At 43.8% G+C, this 18380-nt stretch overlaps 1 protein-coding gene across 1 annotated transcript in view; it reads left to right on the top strand.

The window, feature by feature from the left end:
• COL17A1 (collagen type XVII alpha 1 chain) overlaps positions 1–17649 on the top strand; it is a 39277-nt gene extending 21628 nt beyond the window's left edge. Inside the window, exons 25-57 of the mRNA XM_010714675.3 lie at positions 363–398; positions 521–574; positions 961–996; positions 1187–1222; positions 1763–1825; positions 2157–2192; positions 2559–2630; positions 2995–3021; positions 3701–3736; positions 4286–4321; positions 4554–4634; positions 5500–5535; positions 6229–6309; positions 7500–7553; positions 7674–7715; positions 8501–8557; positions 8712–8771; positions 9263–9289; positions 9370–9411; positions 9553–9609; positions 9969–10016; positions 10625–10738; positions 10914–11051; positions 11623–11706; positions 12394–12522; positions 13531–13620; positions 14130–14243; positions 14602–14754; positions 15581–16003; positions 16197–16337; positions 16915–16977; positions 17218–17289; positions 17490–17649. Coding sequence (XP_010712977.1) covers positions 363–398; positions 521–574; positions 961–996; positions 1187–1222; positions 1763–1825; positions 2157–2192; positions 2559–2630; positions 2995–3021; positions 3701–3736; positions 4286–4321; positions 4554–4634; positions 5500–5535; positions 6229–6309; positions 7500–7553; positions 7674–7715; positions 8501–8557; positions 8712–8771; positions 9263–9289; positions 9370–9411; positions 9553–9609; positions 9969–10016; positions 10625–10738; positions 10914–11051; positions 11623–11706; positions 12394–12522; positions 13531–13620; positions 14130–14243; positions 14602–14754; positions 15581–16003; positions 16197–16337; positions 16915–16977; positions 17218–17289; positions 17490–17539 — 2588 coding nt within the window. The 3' untranslated portion in view covers positions 17540–17649. The remainder of the gene's footprint in view (positions 1–362; positions 399–520; positions 575–960; positions 997–1186; positions 1223–1762; positions 1826–2156; positions 2193–2558; positions 2631–2994; positions 3022–3700; positions 3737–4285; positions 4322–4553; positions 4635–5499; positions 5536–6228; positions 6310–7499; positions 7554–7673; positions 7716–8500; positions 8558–8711; positions 8772–9262; positions 9290–9369; positions 9412–9552; positions 9610–9968; positions 10017–10624; positions 10739–10913; positions 11052–11622; positions 11707–12393; positions 12523–13530; positions 13621–14129; positions 14244–14601; positions 14755–15580; positions 16004–16196; positions 16338–16914; positions 16978–17217; positions 17290–17489) is intronic.
• The last annotated feature ends 731 nt before the right edge of the window (positions 17650–18380 follow it).

The following is an 18380-nucleotide window of genomic DNA, read 5'->3' as shown; positions in this document are numbered from 1 at the left end:
AATAATAAATTCCATATCCCTAATGGGCTGTTCATGACATTACAGCTTTACAGTCCACGTAACTGGGATCAAAAGAATTAATCGTACCTGAACCATAGATCCCAACATCCCAGCAAAGATAGAAGGTTTTAATCTCTTTTCCTTACTTTAAAGAAAAGCACTTTGTATGTGTTATAAGAATTAAGCTTATAGATTCAATATCCTGATTTTCAAGAGGCCATAATGCCAATTCTAGGGTCTGGGGACATTCTGATCTGCTAAACACCTACTTGATTATGGATGCTGTTGAGCAAACCTGAAGAGGTTTGTTCATTTTCTGATTGTGGTGCTACTGAAAGAAAATTTATGTTCCTTATTCATAGGTCCGATAGGTTCTCCAGGCCCTCAAGGTCCTCCAGGTGAGTGCTGCCTTTATTTGCTATGGCATCTTATAGAGTAGAGAGAAAAGGAGCAATACCTTCTCTTGTCTTCTGTAGTGTTGAGTGGGATGAATTAACTCCCTCACCTCATTTTTCTTCAGGTCCTCCTGGCCTTCAAGGATTTAGAGGAGAAGCAGGTCTCCCAGGTGCTAAAGGTAAACTTCCCTTCATCTGTGCAGTTACAGTGGTAGTAGCTGATGTTCTTCTCCAGCAGTACTCTGAGCAACAGACTTGACCTGAGCATGGCACACTGAGATGTAAGAGGCAGAGAAAAACATAAGGGGGAGGGGAAGGGGAAGAGTATCAGACTTAGTGATTACAAGCAAATATTGAGAAACAGAAGAGACAGGTAATAGAAAAGTCTGAATGAGGATTAGTTGAGATCTGGGTGCTATAATGATGGATGGAGCTATAATAAAGAAAAGGAAGTTGCAGTTTGAGTTTCTTGGATATGGAGTTCCTGTATTTCCCTGTGAATTTCCTTGGTACCTGAAATTCCTTTCCCTTCTGACTTGTTACTACCTATCCGTGTATCTTTCAGGTGAGAAAGGAGCTATTGGATCCCCAGGACCCAAAGGTATATCAATCAATTAAATCTTATATGACTCTTATTTAGGTTCCTTCAGATATGGATATTGTTCATGGGAGTTAGCTGTATTCTTCTTTGTCTTCTTATTTTGTGCTCTGGTCAGAGAGCAGACTTGTTCTCTGATGGAAACATTTCACAATGAAGCAATCTCACAGAGTCCTTCCTTTTTGTACTGCAGGTGATCAGGGTGAGAAAGGAGCTCGTGGAATGACAGGTCAGTAGTTTGTATTCTTGAAGTATCAGCTTGTAAAATATACATGTGCATTGTTTTAATTATATATATATATATATACACTTAATATATATTATATATATTATATATATATTTAATATAAAATATATATAATATATATTTATTATTTTATATATATATATATATATAAATAGTATATATAAATATATAATAAAAATAAAATATATATAAATAATATATATATAGTCCAGAGAATGCTAGATAGCTTTCTGAAAAATTATAAAGATGTTACTGGTTATAGGAGTTTTATTTTTGTACCTGAGTTCTTATCAAATAGATCCTATCCTTGGTAGCGATTTTATTTTTGGTGGATGGAAATTCTCCCTCATATGCCATGCATTCGCTTCCCTTGAGCATTTCTAATCTCCAGAGAAGTCATGAATCATAAACTTTGAACATCCTATCAGTGCTTTTTTCAATTGCAAAGCACCAAGTATTACTGGCAGTCATAAATTATATCTTCACCAAGATTTGATTCATTTTTATGTCATCTAATTACAGGTGAACAAGGCTCAAGAGGCATACCTGGTCCTCCAGGAGAGCCAGGGGCTAAAGGACCTGCAGGTGTGTAACAGAAAATAGCTGGGTTTTTGGCCACTGTAATTTCTACTATTCATCTGTTTTTATGAGTCCAAATGAGGGAAGAGCTTGGGAGTGGAGTCATTGATAGTGATCACCAATCTTCTCTCTAAATAGCTAAAATTAATCTGTATGCTCAAAAAGTTGTCCTTACACTTTCAAGTGAACCTTTTCAGGATCTTCAGTAACTACAGCTAAGGCTTTATTCAAATGCAATGAGATTTATTGTGTTTAAGGCTGTACTCTGCATAGTAGGGGGACAGGGCAACTGTGGTACTATTTCCCCAGTCCCTAATAATCTGTTTTCTTTGAACAGGACAAGCTGGCCGTGATGGACAGCCAGGTGAAAAAGGTAAGAGATTCCTCTGAGGTAGAAGAGCAAATACCTTCTGACATGGCTGGTGGCTGATTTGTAAAAGGAGTGGAAGAAGATGGCAGTAAATTTATGCTGCAGGATATGTCTCACTGTCTCAGAAAAACTATATAAGATCAACCTTGTAAGCATGGAAATACAACATATAATGGAGCTGGCTGTAAATCTGATAGAATTATTCTTGCTATACAACTCTTTTCTGTTCATCTCCAAGTACATGATGCTGAAACTGTCCACTTGGCTATGAGATACAATAGATAGAGTGCTGCAGGTGATGAAGTTTTGAATGAATTGGTAGATTATAAATCTGTGAATTACATGTCATTAACATGATTATATTTCTAGGTGAACCAGGTCTCATGGGAATGCCAGGAGCCCGAGGCCCTCCAGGTCCTTCTGGAGATGCAGGAGAGCCAGGTAAAAGCATACAGAGAACAAAAACAATGTTTTCTTGGTCAGGAATCCACCTCTGTCAAAAATTTCTGGTCTTATTTTGAAATTAATGCTGGCGGAGGACCTCTGTAGTGTAAGAAAGCAATGAAAATAAAATACAAAGGGAATCTGAGACCATTTGTGATCTCAGGATTGTGCACACTGCAAACAAGAATTTCAGCTGCTAGAAGCCAACATTCAGTTTATATACCAGGTGCTAAGCTGACTTGCACCATTAGTGTGCTGTGATTTTAAGCAAATGTAATCTCGCCTTTTCTTCCTTCTACCCAACATTTGTTTGAAAAATTGTTTTAAAATCCTTGGTTTTTTGCCTTTTTTTCCCACCTAGGTCTCACAGGACCCCAAGGACCACCAGGTAGGCTTCTCACCGTGTTCCAGATTTTTGTCAGTGATGCACTTTGGTATGGACTCAAAAAAAATTAATAATAATAATAAAAAAAATCTAATTTTCCCTCTCTACAACTCAGGGCTTCCAAAGTAATGTCCTGAGGTTTCTGCATTGATTAGATTCTGCAATTCCGCATTGATTCTGCATTGAGATAGATTTTATGGTTGGTGCATAAGTTTTGAGGAATGCAGAGCCTTGGAGCATGTGTTTAGTTTCCTGTATATCACTGAAAAATCCTTGTAATTAGCAGCAGAAACAGAGGAGTGAGGGGGGGTTGTAGTAGAGATGGAAAAAAGAATGTGACGTTCCACAGGCAGAATAGTCGGGGGGGGCCAGATCACCAGGAAATTTATCCAGGAGCCTCTAAAAAGGGAGCAGTATCTGTGAGAAGTTACAAGCAAACCTAGGGAATAGTGAAAGATGGGAAGCTCCTACTTGTGCCCAAGGACACTCCCAGCTCAGTCCACCATGAATTCCTCTGCCTTGTGAAGTAGGCACAACCTGCTTACAAATGCTGAAAGCCAGATTCTGGAGCAGGAAATGCCTTCTATAAATCTATTAGTGAAGCTCACTGGAGTATATGAATAAAACCGAACAAACAATGTTTCTACTAATTATTTTAAATTGTTCTTCTTCCTAATTTTAGGACTTCCAGGCAACCCAGGCAGGCCAGGGGCTAAAGGTGGGTATTGTTTCTTCCTTAATACTTGTTTTCTTTCTAAGCACTTCATTTTAGAGAGGATTATCTGTTCTGTTGACCAGTCTCTGAATCAACAGTGGCATCTAGTGGCTTTAGGAAAGGAAGGTTTGTGGAACAAGCAATAGCCAGAACCTCCCTGACCAAACATGAAATGCAGGATGTCTGCTGAGGCACTCAGCATAGCTCTGGAAGAGAAAATCTTAGCAAAATCTGTTCTACCTTGGATGTTTGAGTATGATGTGTGGTAACTGCAATGGAAGTTGTGCACCTGCCTCTGATAACTCTAGGCCTGTTGTCTATTCTGGCAGATATGGTGCTTGGAAAGATCAGAGAGAATCTGAATGATCTCTGGATTAAGCAGGCTCTTTTACTTCCTCCATGACCTTCTAATAATATGATTTCTTAGATGAGAGATCAAGGGCAAAGAGAATAGAAATCACATGTTTAATAAGAGAGATAAGACAATATAATTGAGCTAGTGACAGATCTTTCCCAAAAATGAAGTTCACATTTATCTCTTCCTTTTCTTAGGAGAACCTGGAGCTCCAGGCAAAGTCATAAGTGCTGGTACGTACTGCTGTGAGAGTTCAAACACTTCCACTTTTGGACAATTTTCTGTTTTTTGTTATCCCCTCCAAATTAATTTTGACTGTGTGCCAGACCCATACTGGCAGCTCTCAGTTTTGGGAGAACACACATACTACAGATTGTCAAATCATTCCTTGAGAACAGATTTGTTACATGTTTGCAGCGTGTGTGTGTATTTGCATGTGTACAAGTGTCTGTATTTGTGTTTCAGAGGGTTCATCAACTATTGCTCTGCCAGGCCCACCAGGTCCTCCAGGACCAATGGGCCCCACTGGACCTCCTGGTGTTCCAGGTAAGGAAGCTGCTCCTCTGCAGAGTTTTTTCTTGCAGGCACCTTGCATTGCTGTGTATCCAGTTTTTAATTTAATATGTAATGTTTGTTGTCTCTTCCACACTAACCTGTCTGGGAGGCAAGACTGCTCAAGCAGTCTAGATACTCATGGTTCTCACCCTTCCCTGCAGAAAGACCAATATCTCAGGCAGAGTTAGGGAGGCAGTTACAAAGGAGTGGGGCGAAGGGAGGGCTGAAAGATGAAAAAATAGGGAACCCTGTTGGTTTTTTTTTGATCTGATGAATACCAGCTAGAGAGAGGTCAAATTCAGCAACTCAATGCAAACTTTATTGCTTCTCAGGAAAAGAAGCTTATGTCTGATTTCTTTCCTTGCATTAGAATTGAAGTCAGTATGTGTTTTCCAGTCTTACCTTTGATCTCAAGACAACAGAAATCCCACTGGGCTTTGATTTTCATGGCATTTCTGTGCCTCTCCCAGCTGTATAGTTGGAACTAATCCTGGAGCTGGTTTGGTAGATCAAGACTTTGCAACAGACAGTGCAAGAGGAGGGTTCAGTCTGTTGCATTTCTGCTGTGGTCAGTGCTATTCTGGTAATTTCCCCAGTCCAAGAGGCACTGAGCATATCAATTGCTGGAGGATGGATAATAAGCTTCTTTTCCAGAGCTTCAAGTAATACATGATGAGATGCTGATGAGTTCATATCCCCATAGCAATTCTATTAATTGAGCAAATAAATAATTATATTTTCTGTTCTTATAAAAGACCTATTGATTCTCTTCTGCTACTATAAAATACAGCCAGGAAAACCTAATACAATCTTTTTTTTCTTTTTTCTTTTAAAAAAAAAACAACTTTGAAACCAGGTCCTGTTGGGCCAGCTGGTCTCCCTGGACAACAAGGTACCATTCTCTATCAGGCCTGATTTTGCTCCTTATGGAAATGGAATTCACAAGTTTTCTTTTGTTTCTAGTCTCTAAGCCGTTGGCACAATCTCGCTCCCTTTTGTTTGCGGCTTTCTTCCTTTCAGTTCATTTTACTGCATTATTGGGCTTAATTAATCTTTTAAAGAATTTCCATTCTTCCTTTTTTTTTCGTTTCTAGGAGAAGGGGGGAATAGTAAGAAAACCAATGTGATGTGAAAGCTGAAAATGTTCGGGTTTTTTTCCTCTTGTTATTTTTTCTGGAGGCTGGCATTTCTATTGTACTTCTCAGCTGCAGTTGCCTTCCTGTAATAGGGGTATAGCTTGGCTGGATGCTTCCTACTGTTTAGAGAAGTGCAAGAACAAACTAGAGTGAAATTGGTAATAATGTCATTGAAACCACTGTCAATTAGATAGACATCTGTTTGGAAAGGCCTGAGCAGAGCTGACTCTCCTAAGAGCTCTTAGCTATTTTTCTATGATCCTGTTAGAGCAAATTGTATAGTCATTTCCACATTTGAGGCCAGCATCCCTCAGACTCAGAGGCTGAATTCAGGCTCCCAGTTCACATAAGCAAAGTTTGAACCCATTGTTAGGGGGAGGAGGAGTGGATACAAAGTGTCAGCTTCTCTCTGTTAACTAATTTGCTTTCTCCTCTTCTCTTATAAAAAGGTCCACGGGGTGAGAAGGGATCTGCAGGTGAAGCTGTGATAGAAACTATCAGGACAGAAGTTTCATCACTAGCATCTCAGAGTAAGTAGGCCTGGCTTTCTACTCCTTTTCTTTTCTTGGACAGGTGCTGGATGTCTTGGTGCCTGCTTACAGCTAACAGGAGGTGCATCTGCCTCATTGCCCTCAGCAGGCCATAGGGCAAGTGTGTGTGCATGTGTTTGGTGGTGGGATGCTACCATGGCGGGACACATACCTCCTCTTCTGCCCTGCTTCTCATCTGTGCATCCCAAAGTACTTTCAAAACTAACTAGGTGGTACCAGGCTCAGGACATAAATAGGAAACCAGTAGGGCCTCAGTTTAGCCTTTTGGTCACCATGTTTGCACAGGGCAGTTCCCTATGTTGGATGAACACAGAGCCATCTGTAAGTGGAGAACAAGTTTAAAAGAGCATGTTAATCTGAAGAACAGGGAAGGAAGGAAATAAGAATATCTCAGCAAGTTAGAGGGTGAATTCACAGGAGAACAAATGCTATTTCAAGATGGTAATTAGTAGAGCAGAGCAGAATAGAATAGTTTAGCAGTGTCCTGAGCAAAGTGCCAGCTTGCTCTGTGCAGTCCTAGATATGTGATGCACTTAAAATCAGTGCTCCTAGGGTCTAGGGACTCTGTAAGTGTGCAAAAGAGGCAGGGCAAAGAAGGGCATAAAGCCATAAATGGTATTTGCCAAATAGCCATCTTTGTGCACCAGAATGAGGTCATATAAATCCCAGACTGTGCTTCTGTACTATCCCATCCCTCATGCAGTTTTGGACCTCTGCATCACTGAGCTTTAAGTTTGTGCCTCCATGTAAAGGTGAAGATCCATTTCTAATAATAACATGGTGCAGATACTTGTTAAATGATAGATGTGTAATTGCCTCCTTTCTTCTCTCCTTGAAAGTTTTTTCTCTCTTTCTCTACCCTTTGAGTCTGAGTTTTTTTTGCTCACTCCCCCAGCACCTGTTGCCTTCTAGAGAGATTACCTCCCATTTTTTTCAATATGCTTCCAGACTGCTCAGCACTGTATTTTGCTTTCTGTCCCAAGCCCCATATTGGTAACCAGACATCCCTCCTTTCCTATCTCTGCTTCAACTTTGGCTTAGGTCATCCAGGTCCTACCTGAGTCAACTGTTCACTGTAAGAACTTCTATCAGCAACACAACAACTGTCTCCATAACAGCATTAGCTTCACAACAACAATTTTTCCTTTTTTTGTGTTTCACTTGCGCAGTGCTGGGAGATATACAAGGGCGAGCAGGACCACCAGGTCCCCCTGGACCACCAGGTATGTAATGTAGTGGAGATCAGTGTGTAAGCAGGGACACACCACCACCTCAGCACACTTCTGGGCTGTGCATTTGGCTCTGTAAATACCCTACAACAATCATGTTTATTTCATTGTCAGGTGAATCTGTGCAGGGACTTCCTGGGCCTCGTGGTCCCCCAGGTAAGAGCTTGTTTCTCTGAAACAACCCTGGAAAGTGGGTGGTTTTTTCAGTTCCTCTGTCCTGTGCTTTGCAGAATGTCATGTAACAATCTTGGACATGTTGGAAATTGTTAGGACTGACTATAATGGAAGTGGAATCTCCCATAGTGATGGGTTCTTACTAATGCAGTTTCACAGCAGTAAGATGCTGCCCAAGGGATGAGATTTGCTTTGGACAAGATTTGCTAGACAGACTAGTGAGTCATAAAGGGAAGATGCTCAGTGTGCTCGTATCCCCATAGGACGCAACGAAATAATTTTGTATTTAATTCTTGTACGGCCTTAGTTTCCATCTGGAGACAGATGTAGCAGCACTGATCACGAGGAACACATCCTTACACCACTTCCTGTAGCAAAATGGTAATTTTACCTTACACGGCCAGAAGAGAATACTGCAGGAAGGCATGAGATAGGAGCATAACCCCATTCCTTGCTCTCTAGTCAGTAGCAAAGGGGAATGAGTGAGATTATGAACTTTCCCTGTCAGGTGAAGCAGAGGCCATCTGGGATAGGCACACTGCACCACAAAGAAACAAGTTTCTCTGTCCTACATTTGGTGATAGCAGATGATAATGAAAAAAAACTAACAAGGATGGATAGGTATGCATGGAAAAAACAATGATACTATGCTATACCTGGAAATATTTGAGTTATGTCCATAGCTGGAGGTGGAACAGTTCTGATGTATTTACTCGTGTTACTGAACCTTTTTCTTCCTGAAATCTATTTGTGTCTCTCTTTCATAGGATTGCCAGGACCTTCAGGCCCACCAGGGAGACCAGGATCTTCCATGTCCACCTCAGGTAGCCTCCTCAGATTCATTCACTTCCTTGTGCCCTGAGAATGTCCTGTTGTTTTGGTTCCAGTCTGTCCTTGGTTATGAACAGATGGAGCCAAAGGAAACTTGTATCATGTCGTGGTGGTTGTAATAAAGAAATGTTTTTGTTTTAATTACAGAAACATTTGTCTCTGGCCCACCCGGTCCACCAGGTCCACCAGGCCCGAAGGGAGACCAAGGTGAGTCCCACTGCCTTACTGGGTGGGTGACAACAACACAGACTGAAAAGAAGGAAGGAAGCACTTGGAGGCAGAAACTCTCCTGCCTTTCTGCGGCTATAAGAATGATTGCTAAGTAGGACTCCTGTCTGCTTCCATAAAAAAAAAAAGGCATTTTCAAAGAAATCTGTTAGTCTATAGTGCTGGTTTCAAGACAGTTGCTCTCTTCAGATCCCAAATTTCTGTCATGTCATATTTGCCATTAAAGGAGATCAGTGAGGAACAATCTTTTTTAAAAATACAACATGGAGTTGGTAGTCAGTGTAAGGAGGTGGCCCTGTTAAGCTTAGCTCAGCTCTTTCCTGGCAGGAAGAAGTGGGATCTACTCCCTTTACCCACTCTGCCTTGTAAATTGAAGGCCATGAGAGTATTCTGCAGTGTGGGCTGAGATGCTGTTGCAAGTCAGAGCCAAAAAAAAAGCTAACAGTGTGCCTCTACTTCCTTGTTCACAGGTGAACCAGGTCCACGAGGATTCACAGGTAAGGAAGCTTCCAGGGTTTGTTGTTGAGGTGCAGTGTAGTTTTGTATATGACACCTCTTCCTTTTGTGTCCCATGCAGGTGAACCAGGTGAACCTGGCCTTCCAGGATTCTCTTCCCATGGTCAGTCCGTACCCTTTTTTCTCATTTAAATTGTCTATAAGCTGAAGCCAGAGGCAAAATCTAACTCAGTTTTGGTGGAGCCAGAACTTTCTCCAAACGGTTTGTACCTTTGAATTTCTGACTCTCCTTTGCAATTGACAGGTGGCACAGTCACCATGCAGGGACCTCCAGGCCCACCAGGCCCACCAGGACCTAAAGGTGAAGTTAAAATCTACCTTCTTTCTGTGTTAGTGGCCTCACACAGCCGTGTCTGGTTAAAACTGAAGGAGGGAGCAACCTAGCCTTTAGAGGATTAAAGCTATTCCCACCCTTGCCTTTTCAGGCACCACAGAAGCATGGCAAATGAGTTTCTTCAAGTACATGGCCCTGGGTGGCTGCCGTGGCCTCTTCTGCTTTTCCCCAACAACAAGCTGTTAATCCAATTTAGTCATTGGTTATTGCGAGGGCTAGGTGGTTGCCTGTCTGGTGACACATAGCTCAGCTGTTTTACAAACCAGGTCTAGAGGATGCAGTGATGCTTACAAATAATTGTCTGTCTCCCTCACTCTGGTTTCCAGGTGATGCAGGTGTCCCAGGCGCTCCTGGCATCCCAGGAACATCTCGAGGTGAGAGGCTGTCATTGCTCTAATACTATCAGGAAATGCTGACATTGCTGGTGGAGATGTACAAAAAATTCCTTTGAGTTTTATGAAAATGTGGATGTAAATTTAATGCTGATTGGATTTGTGTACAAAACCTTAAAGAACATGAGGTGTCTCTACGCTGTGGTGACAGGAGTCATGCAGGGTCCACTTTTACACCTTGCTGTGGAGACCAGATAGCAGGTCCATAAGCTGGTTTTCCACGTGCCAGATGGGATTAGAAGCAGTGGGGTTAACCTAAAGAGTTTGAGTGCTTTTTAGATCTCTATCCATATTTCTGCAGAGCATTGCATTTAGTGCACAGAGTGCGCTATCTATCTGTCTGAAGCCAGGGAGGTTTCTGGGCTCAGCCCTGCAAAGTTGAGTAGGCTGAATTGATAATATGCCAAATGAATTGAAAATGTTAGACTGCTTAATAGTCCATGTTTAGACTATGTTTGGAGATAGAAGGACTCTATAGTTCATTCCCAAAACTCTTCCCAGAAGAGGGAAGGGCTCACTGCAAGCATCCATTAGCATTTCTTGGTCTAATGCAGACATGCCAGAAACTTTCCTTGCAATATTTTCTGTAGGTGGATCCAGACAAATCCAGGGACCCCCAGGTCCTCCTGGGCCACCTGGTCCTCCTGGCCCAGGTGGAAGTTCCTCTCAAGAGATTCAGCATTATGTCACTGATTACCTGAAAAGTGAGTATAACTTGATTTTTGTTGAATATTATGGAGTGCCATTGCCTACTATAGCCTCTGCAGAACTGACTTTCATTGGCCCTGATTTTTCCCTAAGGGAAAAGAGTTTAGTAGTTGTCTATCTGGCCATCATCTTCACCTAATGATGTGGGCATATCTTGGACTTCCCTTGTAGGTGATAATGTAAGGCATTATTTGACTGGTGCTCAAGGTCCTCCAGGCCCTCCAGGCCCACCTGGAATCCTCACCACTGCAGATGGGAAGAACTTTGATTTTGCAGAGCTGGCTACCCGTGTTATGAGCTATATGACAAGTAAGCATCATTTTCCTGTGCTGGTAAACTCTGTGAGTATCAGGCAACACTCTCTGCTAAGTTTGTACAAGAAGATAGAATATGAGGACAGACAACACTCTAAGTTGCAGCTCCTCGGGCCCGTCTTTTGCATGTCTTGGCCCAGGACTTCACACAGCTGAAGTGATCTCTGAACCTTTAGATTAACTAATAGTTGCTGTTTAAGTAGTTTCACATTAAACATTAGCTGTTAGAATCTTTAATGTCCCCATGTCCCAGGTACAAGTGGCTGTATTTGGTTTTATATGTGGTGTCAGATTTCTAGTGCTGTCTTCTCTTCTTGGAGCACTCCTAAAGTAGATGAAATTCCTAATGCTTTTGGAAGCAGCTTAGAATCTTGGAGCAGAGATCATGCTGCTGTGGAAATGGCCGTGCTATGTGAAACTGCAACTGATTTGTGTTGTCCTGCATGGGAAGCCCATTTTACTAGCTAAACTGGATTAATTCAGCTTTCCTTTATTCCTCCTCTACCCCTCTTCACTTTCTATCTTCTCTTGATTTTGCCTAACATAAAACCTTTTCATTCCCCCAGGCTCTTCAGATCATTATCAGTCATTTGCCAGTTCAGTGTCAACTACATCTGTTTTGTACCAAGAACTTTTGAACATGCTGCAGAGTAAGTGACCATGAAGAGAAATGTGGAGATGTGGGTAAAGCATCCCATCAGTTGCCTGTCCTTTCCTTCTTGTCTCCCATTGTGATTACCAGCAGCTGCTTTGAAAGGCAAAGGCCTGCCATAGGTGCTGCACAGTGAACCGCAATGTCTCCTTCCAAGTCCTTTGGAGACAAATTTATGTGTCTTATATTGTTGAGTTTGCATGCTTTCCAAAGTTATACTTGTTCACTTGGTTTGCTTTTTGTACCCACTGCTGTAACTGCAGTTTCCTACTCTCTTTGACTCTCTAGGTGGCATCTGTCTACATCCTTCTTCTAAAGGAATTCCCAGTGTTTTTTCCCAGTCTCCCACTAATGCCTGGGGCTTCATTTTCCAACTCCCCCAGTCTCTTAAGGTTCCCATCTCTTTTTGCCCACCCCAAAGTCTTACTATGTCTTTGTTTTTAAGATGGGCAGCATACCCAGCCCTATATTCTTTCCTACACACTTTGCAGTTGTGGGCTTATACCATATGGAGGGCAGATGACACTCAGAAAGGGAGGGGAAGGGTGAAGGGAGCTTTGCACTTATAGATTCAGATGATTTCTCTAGTGTGCTGGGTCTCAGCTCTCAGACTGGGAAGTCCTCACACTTGATTTTTTTTTTTTAAGCAGCTGGATAGTCTTTAAAATATCTCTTTTATTTGCAGGAGAAGAAATTCGTCAGTATCTAGTTGGACCTCAGGGCCCACCAGGACCTCCTGGACCAGGAGTAGATGGAATGTCTCTGTCACTGGATTATGATGAGTTGACCAGACGGTTTATTAACTACTTGACAAGTAATTGTCTTTATTAGTGTGCTTTTTTTCTCTGTTCCTTTGGAAGCTGACAAAAAAGCTTGTGGCGTTAGTGAAAGATCTTCTCCTGTTGACTGAGTGAATCCCTAAATACAGAGACCTCCTCACAGGGGTTGCGATAGACTTCTAAAAGAACAAAGATGTCCTGCATCTAACATATTATGCACAGACACTAGAAGTGAGTTTTGCCTTGCTAAAAACTGATCATAGGGACATCACCTCGCCTTAGCCAACTTAGAAGTCCCGTCAATGCCTTTTTAACTCTGAGAGGTTAACTTCAAAGTGAAACAAATTCCACCTCTGTGCTTCATTTTCTTGACTGTAAAGGGATGAATATGGCATTTAAGAACCATTGGGCAGAAAGGAGTCTGGAGCATCCTCTACAAGAGTGCTAAGATGTCAAATCCTGATAGTGGCAACTGCCTGCTTGAAGAAGCAGCCTGGTCCATGCTCAGTCTCCCTGAACCACTACCAGATTCCATCAATGAACTGCTCCAAAGATGATGGGCATTTGCTCTTTGACTCTGAAAGAAGGAAAATGCTGTTTAACAGCAGCACCCCCAACAGCTTAAGCAGAAAAACTGCATTTTATCAGCAGTGACATTTCATTAAATCAAATCACAAAGATGCAGAATTTTGCAACAGAGCTATTTGCGGATAGGCAGGCACAGGGAAAGCAGCACGTATGTCTGGCTCCACAGATGAACTGCATGTCCTGGCAGGTTTAATGTTGGAGGTTCATGAAACATGCTGAGCTCTTGCTAAGAATAGAGGAAGAAGCCTGATGCCTGCCTATCTGTGTATACCTTTGTATTTGGATTAAGGGGCAAACTTTAACTCCCAAAAAGAAAATGGCTTAAGCTTTGCTTCTTAGCACAGATGGCTGATGCAGAAGGCTCTCCTGCATTGCCTGCAAGCGAGCCCTCAGCTTGTCTGTCCACATTACAACACAGCCTGTTGTGATGCTGTTGGATATGTTTGATTTTGCAGGTTCTGGTATGAGCATTGGACTCCCTGGACCTCCTGGGCCTCCGGGATCACCAGGCATATCTTACAGTGAACTGACAGCATACCTGAGAAGTAAGCCAACTTCTTGATCCCTGATACAGGTTCCTACACACTCACAGGATCTTTTTACAGGCTTTTTAGTGCCACCATCCTTTATCTGCAAATGCCTCATTTCTAAGTGTAGAACTTCCCCCTTGGGCTGTCACCACAGATAACCCTCTGTAAATCTCCAGCGATCACAGCTGCCTTGGGAGCAGCACTGTGCTCTGCTAGGACAGTGAGTGGCTGCAGACAGATCCTGAGATCTTGTGGAGAGTGGTAGCATACAAGAGCTTCTTATGTCACTTTTTAAAAGTAGTTCCATATTTGAAAATATGGACTTTGACACTCTGTGGGGTCTTCTGACTTCCATGTATGACATCTCAATTCAAGGAAGTGAGGTATGCTAGGAAGGCTGTGCTAGGAACTAGGGAGAAAAAAATTTCACGCTTGGTTTTAGTTGGTGTTATCTGTATTGTCAGGAAAGTTCATCAGGATTGCAGTGGTTTTGATAACATCTTCTCTTTCCTTGTGTCTTGCAGACTCTGAATTCAGTGGTCTTGTTGGACCCCCTGGGCCTGCAGGGCCCCCAGGACCTCCAGGGATCCCTGGATCATCTGGCACCTCTCTGGAGGACATCTCTGCTTACTTACAAAGTAAAGCACCTGCTTTTATCACAGCTGGCAGGGAGATTTTGATTGAAGGTGCTGGAGGGACTGGGCCTGAGATTTAGCTTACTAGGGCCTGTGACTGCTCAGTGGGAACAAGGTCACTTAAAATCTCATCAATGTCAGCTGGAAAGGGCTGGAAGTTGGGGTTGGAGCCTTTAAACTTTTAAGATTCCTAGCCAAGTATCCTGGTTATATCAGTGTTCCAAATCGTGACATTTTCCTTCTCCCTGGTGAAAGGGGCCTTTCCCCCCTATCCCCTTCTGGTTGTGCTTGAAACCACTACACCATGCAATGTCCTTGTTCTCTCACTCTCAAAATCATTCTTTTCTCTTTATTTCTCAAGGTGTTGGATACTCTTCCATCTCTGGCATCCAGGGCCCACCTGGCCCTCCTGGCCCTCCGGGGCCACCAGGCTTCTCAGGAACCGGCCTCCTGTCCTACGCTGACATCACCAACAGTGATGAGTTCAGGAGTGAGCTGATCCAGTACCTGAAGAGTAAGGAAACACTGTCCATCCCTTTTGCACATGTCCCTAGCCATGCTTTGCCTTGTGTAGACTGCTGGCTCTGCTGCAGCTGAGACAGCCTTTCCTGAAGAAGTGATGGAGCAACACTTCATTCCTACAGGCTTACTGCATATCCCAGTACTCACCTTACAGGCTGTAGAGAGACCACAGTTCACTCTGTAGGCAGATTTCCTCTCAGTCCAACCGCAAGACCAAAGTCCATGTTGTGAGCCTAAAGGAACAAGCACTGTGCAGTTAAAAATGACCTGTACTGAGCAGTGAGTTGTTAGTGAGGTCGTTTGCAGACCTTTGCTATTGGAAAAGTGATCTCTTTGGTGAACATCTTCCTACAGACCATATGATGATGTGAAATTTGGAGGGCAACGGTAAGCCAGTTGTAAGCACCATCAGTCTGGGCTTTCGTGTTGGCAAGTCATCCAGGGGAGCCTCTCAACAGCAAGAGATTGGGCTACTTCTGGGAGACTGGTCACAGAATGCTGCTCAGCAGAGGTGCTGTGCTTGGCCTGAGAGAAGTGCACCCCTCTGCAATCATTGCGCAGGTTTCTGCAGTGAGGCACCCAAAACTGTGGGGAGAGATGGGGGCAGAGGAGGATGTCAGGCCTCAGTTTTCCCATCTGTAGAGATTCAGGTTGATTTATGTGCCTGTTGCCTGATGCATGGTAGTGGATGAGGGTTACTGCAGCGATTGTCAGGAGAATTTCACACTCGTCTTCATTCAGATTGTAGCACGTGATATCTGTGGAGCCTGGGGTCTCTGGTCCTCTTAGTCCTCTTAGTGCCTCTTGTATTTTTGCAGGTGATGAAGTTCGAAGCTACATCTCCGGGCCCCCTGGGCCCCCTGGGCCACGGGGACCACCAGGACCCAAAGGAGATAGTGGTTTGGTGGCTGGGTCTATGTCTTCATTATACCACGATTCACTGGCTTCTGAGCGGTTGCATGGAGGATCCATGGGTGCTGAGGGATCCCATGGGGGATCACTTGGCACAGGGAGCTCTTACAGCAGCTCCATGAGCAGCAGCATGTCATCATACAGTGCCTCCATGGGCAACGATGGCTCTTACGGTGCGTCCATGGGCAGTGATGGGTCGTTTGATGGGCTGCTGACAGCTGAGGAGTCACACAGGAGATCAGCAGGTCCAGGCAGATCTTATAGCCACTCCTTTACTGGATCCCTGGATTACAGTGAGCTGGCTCGACATGTGTCAGAGAACCTACAAAGTGAGTGTGATGCTTTTTTTTTCCTGGACCTTCCTCTTTTGGTATACAACTTCCAGCTCCCTATGCATGCTGTTACCTGTTCACTTCCCTTACATTGTAAGGGTAACTTCCTGCTCCTTGTAGTTTTCCCTTACTCTCTCCTGCCCTACCATCTAGCACCAACTCCTTTTGAGTGATGTCTTTATTTCTTCAGACCAAGGTATTCTCCAGGACTTGATGTCTTACACTGGACAGGGGCCCCCAGGCCCTCCAGGACCTCCTGGACCTCCTGGAATAAGCAGAGTCTTTGCAGCCTATGGTAATGTCACTGAGGACCTCATGGACTTCTTCAGAAGTAAGTGACATGTTGACCTGATGTTTCTGGCTCATGCATGTGAGGTCTCTCCAGCCTCTTGTGGAGCCAATGATTCTTTCACTTTTGCATGCCACAAAAGTACAGTCAAGATGCAAAGTTGGAGGCAGATCCCTCTTCCTCCTTTTCTGGGGATGTGTAGTCTCATCATTATGAAGGACATCAAGTTTTCCCACTGCATGCAGAAAATTCACCCCAAATCCTTAAGGCCACTGAGCTTACAGCCCCTGTGGCTCATTTTAAGCTGGTTGTACTGGCACATGTACAGCAGAAAAAGAGAGCTACTCACTGCTCTCAAAGTCCCCCTAAGCAGGGACCAGCTTCAGCACAGGTGATAGGCAGGATGCTTGGGCTGGGTGGCAGAGCAGTGCTGGTGAGATGAGATCCCAGCCTGCACCAGGTCTGTTGGGAATGAAAATATTTGAAAAACTGCTCCTGCTGTCTAATCTCATTTAACCTAGAGCAGTGTCCTTCCAGTGTGACTCACTGCTTCTCTAAATGAACACACAGTCTTTGCGGGTGGTTTATCTACTCACTCATGCTCTGTTTTCCTCTCCAGCACACGGTACTGTCCGGGGACCACCTGGTGAGAAAGGAGAGCAGGGTTATCCTGGCCCCAAAGGTAAGGCTTGCCATCCTTTCCCCCTCAAGCCCTATGATGCCAGTAACTTCTTGCTGCCCAGGAAGCAGCACTGTGACCAAAGGGATGGTTGGAACCAGGCTGCTCTAAAGGTCAGAGCCTCCATGTAGTGAAGGCGGTGCCTTTACGATCTCAGCCTGAGCAGCTGCCTAATTTGGTCTTCCTTACACAGACCTATCTCAATCACGTTTGTAGACAAACTTCTTTTTCTCATTCCTTCAGGTGACCCTGGGCCGATGGGCCCACCAGGACGCCATGGGCCCAGGGGACCAAAAGGAGAGAAAGGCGAGAAAGGTATGGACATCTGCCATCCCCAGGGGAGAGCTGGGTTAGGGCTTGAAGTGTTCCCTGGACACCAGCCCCTCTGTGGGAAATGCTGACACAGCATGGGTTGATTTTCTTGGTTGTTTTATGGAGTAGTGTTTTTTGTCTCGTTTTTTTCTCTACATGAATTCTTCAAATAGCCCTCCTTTTGACTTTCTCCTTGTCCACAGGTGAACAAGTGTATGGTGGCAGAAGGAAAAGAAGAAGTGTTGGGGTTTAAGGGAAGAGCAAAGTCAGTTCTGTACCAGGCAGCATCCCTAGCAGCTCAGAGATTTCGTGTGGATCTTCACTGCCTTACTGCTAAAATGTCCTTGCCAGTCAGCTAAGTACTTAGACATGATAGTTCAGTGTTTCTGCTGAGATCTGAATGGCTCTTTTACATATGTTCAGTGTTGCTCTAGTGTGGATGTTTCCTCCTGTTGCAAATGTGTGGCCCCTGAGCCTATCCAGGTTTGTGTTTTTGTGCTGAGAAGGGCTTCCTACCCCTCTCAGTCCAGTCTTGTATTATTTCGAGCTATATAAAAACTTGTTTTAAACAACAAGCCATACGGAAAGAAAAAAAAAAAAGTCCTCCCCATACCAAACAAGTGGTAAGAGTCAGACCAAAAGCCCTGCAGGAAGTGCCAGGACTGAGCTTCCTGAGCACATCACTACGCTGGCTGTAGTCAGGCAGGGGCTGGTGCATCAGGTGGTGATGGCACTGAGCAGGGTCTGGCTGAGGCTGGGAGTGCTTTCAGATCTGTGAGGTAAGCACTTTTTGTCACCCCCCTTTGACTCATTTTGGAAAGTGGTTCCCTTCCACCTCAATTTTTCAGTGCTTTGGCACTCAACATGTATTAACCTCGCTCCCAAGCCTGATTCCTTTGTCAAAGTCCTGTTACAGAGAGGCTGTGGCAGCACACAGGGCACAGCTCATGCAAATACTCTGCAGGGAGTGTGGGCCTCTTGTGCTGTGCAGCACAGCCTGCTGTGACATGCACACGGACAGAACTGAAGCACTTTTCTTAAATGTAATTTGTTGACTTTTAAAAAACATTTTTGCATTCTATTTTTGAAACATT

This window comes from Meleagris gallopavo, chromosome 8, assembly GCF_000146605.3.
Source record: "Meleagris gallopavo isolate NT-WF06-2002-E0010 breed Aviagen turkey brand Nicholas breeding stock chromosome 8, Turkey_5.1, whole genome shotgun sequence".
Lineage (NCBI taxonomy): Eukaryota > Metazoa > Chordata > Aves > Galliformes > Phasianidae > Meleagris > Meleagris gallopavo.
This window is presented reverse-complemented; position numbering and strand designations above follow the sequence as displayed.